The sequence below is a fragment of the Peromyscus maniculatus genome, chromosome 2 (genome assembly GCF_049852395.1).
Source record: "Peromyscus maniculatus bairdii isolate BWxNUB_F1_BW_parent chromosome 2, HU_Pman_BW_mat_3.1, whole genome shotgun sequence".
In the NCBI taxonomy this organism is placed as follows: domain Eukaryota; kingdom Metazoa; phylum Chordata; class Mammalia; order Rodentia; family Cricetidae; genus Peromyscus; species Peromyscus maniculatus.
The window spans coordinates 171,639,802-171,648,381 of record NC_134853.1 but is presented as its reverse complement, the minus strand read 5'-3'; the positions used below and the strand labels follow the sequence as shown (position 1 = coordinate 171,648,381).

At 54.6% G+C, this 8,580-nt stretch overlaps 1 protein-coding gene across 10 annotated transcripts in view; it reads left to right on the top strand.

The window, feature by feature from the left end:
- The window catches only part of Prdm16 (PR/SET domain 16), a 326,632-nt gene that overhangs the window by 301,385 nt on the left and 16,667 nt on the right, over positions 1 to 8,580 (top strand). For 7 of the 10 annotated variants that reach the window (XM_076565800.1, XM_076565797.1, XM_076565795.1 and 4 more), the window contains exons 9-12: positions 1 to 111; positions 2,889 to 2,976; positions 5,686 to 5,855; positions 6,440 to 6,517. The exon at positions 1 to 111 is cut by the window's left edge and continues 1,306 nt beyond it. In XM_076565800.1, the coding sequence (XP_076421915.1) occupies positions 1 to 111; positions 2,889 to 2,976; positions 5,686 to 5,855; positions 6,440 to 6,517 (447 nt within the window). The remainder of the gene's footprint in view (positions 112 to 2,888; positions 2,977 to 5,685; positions 5,856 to 6,439; positions 6,518 to 8,580) is intronic. The other 3 variants (XM_076565801.1, XM_076565802.1, XM_076565798.1) reach the window with 1 other exon arrangement.

The following is an 8,580-nucleotide window of genomic DNA, read 5'->3' as shown; positions in this document are numbered from 1 at the left end:
GAAGCCGGGGGCTGGTGAGGGGCTGCCTAAGGTGTGCCCAGCACAGCTGCCCCAACAGCCATCCCTGCACTATGCCAAGCCCTCGCCCTTCTTCATGGATCCCATCTACAGGTATTAACATGGCCTGCCCTCACTGGCTCTCCCCAGGGACCCACATCCATGGAGTTAGGCAGAGACTCTGTCTTTCTCACCCAACCTAACTCAAGATTCTTCCATGTGCGTGCATTTGCTGGCATCAGGGAGGTGCCTCAGCCCATGGGGGTCCCATGCTCCCTCAAGGGTAGATGTCTTCCAACCTTCCTCGAGCCTCTCATTAGACCCCATCCAGAGCCCCTCCCTCATCAGCTGTCTTGTCTGGAACTAATCTCTGCCCTCCACGAAGGTCAGTACAACCTACTCTACCTCTTGAGAACTTGCTCCATCTCCCTGCAGCTCTATTCTCCTGAGATTGCCCTGTGCCCCACACTACCCTAGAGTCACATGAGGGGACCTAGCAAAGGAACTGGTCCTGGTAGAGCAGAATTCTTGCCTCTCTGCTACTGGTTCCAGTGAAGGGCAAGTTTGAGTCTACTCTGGCTTATGGAAGGCATTGAGCCGCCCAAAGAGGCAGGTGGGCTTGGAAAGCAGAGCCTGTTTCCATGTTTGGAGCCCTGACCCTGCCAGCATATGTCACCTACTTTGCCATGTGAGGAGTCACAGGGAGTAAGAAGAGGGTTATGCATTGGACGTTGACCCTGCTTTGCAGGCATATTGTACACATGTGTGAGCATGCATCAAGAGATGTTCAGGGAATATGTGTCTCCTTGGGGCTGGCCACGGTGTGAGGACTGGGGATAGACCCACAGCTCTGAGAGAGGCTAGCAGGTGATAAATCTGTGAGAAAATCCCAAGCAAGGCAGACTGGACAGCTGCACCCACAGGTACCTACCTACTCAGGCCCCAGGCTGCAGCTTCCCCACCCGACATGCTTCTGTTTTCTGGCGGATTCTGGCTTCATAATCCCAGGAAACAAGAAAGATATCCATCAGGTGTTTCTTAGAAAATGTGCCTCCCACAGCTTACATGAGGAAATGCTGAGGCTCCAGAGAGGAAAGAGAGGCGGAAGTACTAGTCAGTACTCTTCTAAGGCAGGAAGCAAGAGGCACCAGCTGCCCCATGGACTCATACAGAACATGGGCAGGTACTTGGAGACAAACAGAGCCTTCTGGCTAGACCCCATGCCTGAGGGAACTCTGCCTGAGCCCCCTTCTGGCCTTTTCTTCCATCTCCTGCCTGCCCCTTCTACCAGACTGATGACCCTCATATAATTTCTGTAAGCTGCAAGGAATCCATGGTCAGTCTGACAGAGGAGAAACATGGGAACTGACCACAGGACCCCAGAGCCTCCATTTACATTCTCCTGTTGTCTTTGCTCATAATGTCCAGAAGCTAGGCTCAGTGCTTGTCCTTAGGACCTAAGACTGTGGCCACTGGAGGGGCTGGACAAGCTTCTGCAGACAGACGCGCTCAGTGGGAACAGCAGCAGTGCGCCTCAGTGTGGGTCCTCCGCAAAACGGTCCAGTCATGGTGGACAAATACGTGTGTTTGCAGAACCCCCTCCGGGTGAAGGCCCGGGAGACTAGGACAGAGCGCAGCCAGACCATAAGGAGGGTCCTGAGCTACTCCACTGTCCCCACGCCAGGTTCATCAAGGCTCCCCTCCTGCTGCTTGGCTCCCTTTCTCTGCCAGAGTCACCATTCCTAGGTGATCGAAAGGCTGAACACTGTCACGAGAGACCCCCTCCCTCCAGCAGGCGGGCCTTAGTTACCTGAGTGAAGCCGCAGGCTGACAACTCTTGCCGAGAGCCAAGCGTCTTGGTATTTATCTCCACCCGTTCGCAAAGCCCTTCCTACAGCCACAGCAGTCCTTAGCCTTGATTTCTTCGCCGTCCATGGACAGGACTTGAGTCTCCTCTGGGAACCTGGAGCTGCTGTGCTTTCCTCCTGTGCCGCTCTGGCAGTCACCATGCTTCTCCGGCTGCTGTGCCCTGGAAGGCAGGGAAATAACGGCATCAATTGGTAGAAGGGTAGGCAAGACCAGGGCTCAGGAGGGATGCAAGTTCTTAGGGACAGCTTGTTCTGGTGTCTTGGGGGCAAAAGGGCCAGCGGGTTTGAACAAAACTCCTCTTGGACTTCTGCACCACCAGTGCCTGAGACAGGGAGGTGCTGCTTTTGCTGGGAATTGTGGGGGCAAAAGAAAGGATCTGGCTGCCACTTGCACTGACCATGGAGATTTAATGTCTAACAAGTTGTCGCTGACACTTGAGGAAGATTCTAGAATTGCAATCTCCAGCAGCCACTGAGGGTTTTCCGGTACTGTCTGCCTGGCTGCTGTAGGAAGTCTCTGGTGACTTCCCCAAGACAGAAACCTACATTTGTGAGCACAAATAAGCAAAGTGTACTGTGCCAGTGACCAGCGGGACAAACTAGTTGAGGTGTAGGCAGCAAGCCCCTGGAGTGATGCAGAGTGACTTGTGGGTGTGCTGGAGACCCTGAGGGCAGCCCCCACCATCCAGGCATGACCAGCCAGTGGGTAGGAGGCTGGTGCACATGGAGCCTCCACAGAATATCTACACTCCAGCACCAAACCTACCATCATACATAAGAGGTGATAACTGTTTGAAGGGATACAGGGGGACTAAAAGAAGTGGGAAAGTGTGTGAAGGAATGTGGGCAAGTGGGCAGCTGGGCCCTGTCCCCACTGTCCTCAGGGCCCAGTGAATTCAGGTTGGATTCGGCTGGCAGATCTGTTGCCACCTCCACAGCAGCCTCACGATTAACCCGGCACAGACATGCTACCAAGGGACGAGTGTCTCAGTGGGGTATGTAACCCTCTGTGTTGCTGTCCAGCAGGGTAGAAAAGCGGAAGGTGACAGACCCTGTGGGAGTCCTGAAGGAGAAGTACCTGCGGCCGTCCCCACTTCTGTTCCACCCCCAGGTAACAACCACAGTGGGCATCCGAGATGGGTGTACTTCGACCCCACATGAACAAGCTCTGGGCCTCAGGTTCTGGTTCCCAGGAGGCAGAGGGGGACTCTCTGCAGGTCCCATGGGTCACTGTGGAGCTGGAGAACATGGGAAAGGGTGGGTTCTCATAGAGAAGCCCTTGGGTCTGTCTAGGGGCCTCTTGCCCATGCTTGGGGCCCATGCTTGGAGCCCATGCTTGGGGCCCATGCTTGGAACCCATGATTGGAGCCCATGCTTGGGGCCCATACTTGGGAGGGTCCCAGGCCCTAGGAAGGGATACACGCCTGGTGCAGGATGGCAAGAGGATCGTAGTCTTGGACATAAGGAAACCCTGAGCTGGTGTTCCTGGGGTGGACGATACCTTAGCATGCTTCAAGTGAAAGGACCAGAGGAAGGACAGGCCTTCGTGGAAAGAGGCAGGGGCAAGACTCAGCAGGAAGGAGCAGAGAGAACATGGAGGGAAGCCAAGCCATTCCCAAGGAGCTCCATGGAAGCCGGAGAGCCCCACAGTCAGGAAGTGGAGTATAGACCCCTCCAGCCTGCTTAGGACCCTGCCTGTGCACCCAGGCCATATGCTTACCTACCCCACCCCCACCCAGGAAGGGCACAGCCCAAGGGAAAGTCCTCCAGGGGTCCTGCCCTGTTCTCAGTGCTAGAGGTCTGTCCCCTCCTGTGAGCTGCAGGCCATAGCCCTTAAGCCTCCCTCACCACCCGCGAATCTTCAGGCCAAAAGCCCTGCGTAGAGCATTGTTCTTCCCTGAGCTTCCCGCCTTGAGTAAGCCCAGTCTGTGAAACCTGTACCCTGGCTGAGTTCACAGCTAAACTTAGAGCTCCCATTGTTCCATCGGGCCTCAGAGTTTGGTTAATAGCTTCCCCCAATTTTCCCAGGGCTGGCTGGAAAAAGTCGACAAGCCAGCCAGGCGCATCCGGTGTTTGTGTTTGCGCTAGGAGCTCACGGGAATGTCTGATGGGGCAGAGCAGGCCAGGCAGGCAGGACCCACCCGGCCTGAGGAAGAGAGGCCTGTGGGGGGCCGGCTGCCCATTGTCCCTTCTGCCCACTGCTCCTGTGAGCCTACCTTCTCTGCCTGCCCTTGTGGCCCAGAGCCAGGATGAAGAGGCAGAAAAGAGATGACTTATGGTTACCAGTTAAATGGTCTGATAGGCTGTCTGTCACTGAGACAGAAAGCCTGGTAACCATGGAAAGGTTTTCATGAAACAGACATTACTACTGTGCAGCGACATTGAATAACCTGCACCCTCCAGTGCCCAGCCCCATCATCACCAAGCCCTTCTGGGCCTGAGACTTGACATATGAATGTGAAGCTCTTTGGGTGCAGGCACAGTGGGCATGCCCAAAAGCAGCTCCTTGCCAAGCCTGGGAGCCTTAGGAATCTCTATGTTCATAGGCTATCATCAAGACCTGTGGGGAGGTAGGCAGTTACTGCTGTGCCAAAGACCTCAGTGTCACCCTGAGGATCCATCTTTCAGGCTTTGGAAAGGGCTCTAGAGGAGCTGGGTGGTAGCTTAGAGAGCAAGGCAGTTTCCATCTGCCCACCAGTGAGCATGGGCTGCAGAGTGGGTGTGGCGTGTTCTATTGAGGGTCATGTGTTAGTCCCATCTCAACGGGGCAAGGCCTGAGTCTCTGTAGCCTACGCAGAGCTGTCCAGCGGCTCACCACTGTTCCTGGGCATAGTGTCCACTCAACTGCTCTATGTGGGTTTCTATTACAGCCCTACTGTCCTTTCCTCGGATAACAAATGTCTCTGCATTATGAGGCTTCCAAGAAGCAGTAATACAAAGCCCTCTGTTCCCTGTTGGCAGTGCCCAACAAACAGAGCCCACGAGGATGCTTTGGGCATTCCTGGAGGTGCTGAAGGGCTGAGTGACTGGAGCCATGCAGAAGGGTCACAGCCCTGTGGCATGCTGCCTTTGTTCATCCATGGGCAGCTGGGTCCCAGGTTCTGACATCAGTGAACAAGTGCCTTGTGCAGGGGGCTAGCACTAAGCAGAGGCAGCTGGCCACGAGCGAGGAGCCTGGGTGAGGGGTCACACCCTCTCTTCTTGCTCACCCATGCTCCATTGGTGAGGGGTCTGGAGTCCTCCTCTAGGTCTAGACTCTCCCAACATTCACAGCACTTGAAGAGCCTGAACCTTTTCCCTCTACATCTCCACCTATACCTGCTCCACTCCTGTCTCCCTTTGCCTGCCCTCACCAGCCCCATCTCTGTGGTCTGCCAGACAAAACCGGCCCTCTGGGATAGATGTTTAGCAGAGACCTTGTCACAACTTATAACGGCCCAGGAAACTGTTCCATGACTTTCTTTGGCTCCTCTTTCTCTTGGCCCTGGCCTCAGCCTCCCGTGGTGCCCATGGGACAAATGGGAGAGGTGCAGCTTCGTGATCAGTGCCCCTGTTACCAAAGCCTTGAGTCTCTGTGGAGCCTGATTAGCCTGGAGTTAGAATCAGATTCTGCCTACCAGGTTGAAAGAACCACTCCAGAGACCCCTGGACTATAGCTCCAGTTCTAAGGACAAGGACAGAATAAGCCATGTCCCTGCCTCCAATGGCTATCTGAGGGTTACAGATACGATCAGAGACACACGGACCCCAGGTACCCACTCTCTGAAGACAGATAACAGCCAGGCTGAGTACCTGACCTCTGCTCTCTCCATACCTGCAGATGTCGGCCATAGAAACCATGACAGAGAAGCTGGAAAGCTTTGCAGCCATGAAGGCCGACTCAGGCAGCTCCCTGCAGCCCCTGCCTCACCACCCCTTCAATTTCCGGTCCCCACCCCCAACGCTCTCGGATCCCATCCTCAGGAAGGGCAAGGAGAGATACACATGCAGGTGAGACATGCCGAGGGCCCTTTGGGTGCTAGTGGGAAGGGGCCGCACACACCTGTGGCGGTGAACCTGCTTCTGGAAGAGGCCAGAGTTGCAGTCACGGTAAAGCATGGTGAGCGTACTGTCTGCTTGGTGTCATCGTTTACACACGAGTAACGTGGGTAGGGCGTCTAAAGCCGTCCACTATGCTGCGTCACCTGAGCCCAGTGTGCAACTTAGCTTCACCTGACTGAGCACAGAAGCCAGAGGAGCACAGCTGGTCAGCCAGAGCACTAGGAAGGATGGTGAGCCCAGCACTGCAGTTTCTGCCGTTGCTCACGGTGTTGGGAGGACATTCTCCAGACTCCCTCGCTGATCCCAGTCACTAAGGCCCCCAGACTGAGGGAGTGATGCTGGTCCCTCTGCCCTGTGCTTTGTGAGATGTCTGGGCTCAAGGCAAAGAGCAGATACTGAAGTAGGATTCTGGCATGACAGGTCCTGCCACCAAGTGTAAAGCCTCTGAGCTGGGCTCTGGATGAAGAGAAATCTGGAAAAGGGCAGTGTGGACCACCCTAATGCCTCTCCCACCTCTCTTCCCTCTGCCTCAGGTACTGTGGCAAGATCTTCCCCAGATCTGCGAATCTCACAAGACATCTGAGGACACACACCGGGGAACAGCCATACAGGTAGGAGCCACCTCGTCTTCCTCCACGCACCCTTAGTTCCCTGCTCTGAGCAGACGCCTACATTCAGATATACCCACAGGGCTGTGGCCACCAGAATGGCAGTGGACAGGAGTCACAGTGCCCAGTGAGACCTGGCCCTGATATCCTCTGCCTCTATCTCCTGGCCCACCACCCTCCAGCTCCCTGGAATAGTGTAAGGATGAGGCAGGAAGTGCCCAGGAAATTTCTGGAAGGTTCCTTCCATGCTCCCAAAAGAAGATGTAGGAGACCTCTCCTCTCCTGTAACTGAAGAGTGAGCCAGGGCAAGCAGTCAAAATCAGAGAGAGATGTGACTGGAAGCTGGATTCTCCACAGGGGAGAACCTTAGCCAGCCAGCCCCGTCCAATCTTGTCCCTGTCATGAGGACCGTAGCCACCTCCTCCCCAAGTATGATCTCTTAACAGATATGGGGTGCCCTTGATCCTCTGCAGCAGCCCTGAGTGGGAGGCCAAGTCGCTGAAGTAGAGAGGGGGCCATACAGTATCTTGGGATATGCAAGTCGTCCAGTGACTCGGAGCAGCCTCCTAGTGGATCTTACTATCCCGACTTCAGAACTGAGGAGTTACAGCTTAGAGGTGTCCTGAGATTCTCCGAGGTTTGGGACTTCGGGCCGCTGTTGCCTACTCTTCTGGCCCCAGGTCCCTGTCCTTTGTGTCCTTGAGCCTTTTTTTTTTTTTTTTTCACAAGAAGGGCTGAGGATGCCGCCTTTGCTTGCCCTGTGCTCCCAGTCAGGGAGTAGGCCTTTTTAAACAGAATTCAGGCAATTGTCACCCTGAGACAAACAGGGACATGGCCACTTCTCTGCCGGGACCAGTTTACCAACACATACTGGGGTGTGTCTAGCTGGCGGAGGCTTTGGGAAAGAACGAGTTTAGCTCGGTTTCAGACTGATGGCGTCACACTCCTGTACGGTGCCCATGCAGACCTGTGTCACCAGGAAGTAGTCCCATGATGACAGAGCACTGCCTTCCCTGCGGCAGGGAGCCCATGTGGGTATGCGTGTGTTGTGACCCCCAAGCCCCGTTCAGGTATGCAGAGCATCTCTGGTGGCCACAGGCCCTCGTCTGTGCTAGCAGAAAGAACGACAGCTCTTCTGGTCTGTGCCCCATGCCTCCCAGCCCTCCGCGACACGCAGCCCCCCTCGTCTACTCTGAAAATGGTGACTTACAACTTAACAAAGGCAAGCAACAGAAAGATTTATTTGGTCTGGTCCTCGCCCAGAAAACGAGCCCTGTGTTTTTTCTGTAATGAGAGCCGACTCCTGGACAGCGTGTCGTGCTAAGAGCCCCCAGAGGGTAGGGGCCGTGTTTATAGAAGAATTTAATTATCATTGATTTCTTTTGCTCTCTCCAATCTGAGAGTTTCGACTTTGGTAACAATAATTGCTTTGCAAGTTTGTGTTGCAAATCCTGACTTTATCTGGCTCGAGGCAGGCCTTCGCCGAGGGGTTTAAAGCGTGCAGCTTGCCTCTTGATACTACTGGGGACCTTGGTCTTGCTTTGATAACTGGAAGGAGTTTAAGTTGTAACAGGAGAAAGCAGAGCCCGTCCTAGAAATCCACTGCAGAGGGCAAAGGTCTGGTATACTTGACCTAAGTATGATGCCCACCTCAGTGTCAGCACATGTGTGCATGGTCACTGTGTATGCACATGAGGGTGTATGCACTCTTCAGAGGCTGGGACCTTCCCAAGAAACATGAAGAGGGCTGCCTTGGGTGATGAGGAAGCCCTCAGAAATCCCCCCATTTCACACGTGTCTCTGTGTCTTGACCAGGCTGGCCTCTGCTTTCCCCAGAGGCAGCTTTCCCACACACTCCAGCCAGGAAGCAGATCTTAGCACACAGCTTCTCCTGGCTTCGAAATGTCGGCCTGAAGCTGGAGAACACACACTTAATGGCATGCTTACATCCTAAAACTCCAGCATGTTAGGCTCTATAGAACTTGGTTTGCAGAGGTAGAAAGACGTGATCAGCTGGGGCTGGGGAAGATGGTCTTGCAACCATGAGAACCTGCATTCAGATCCCC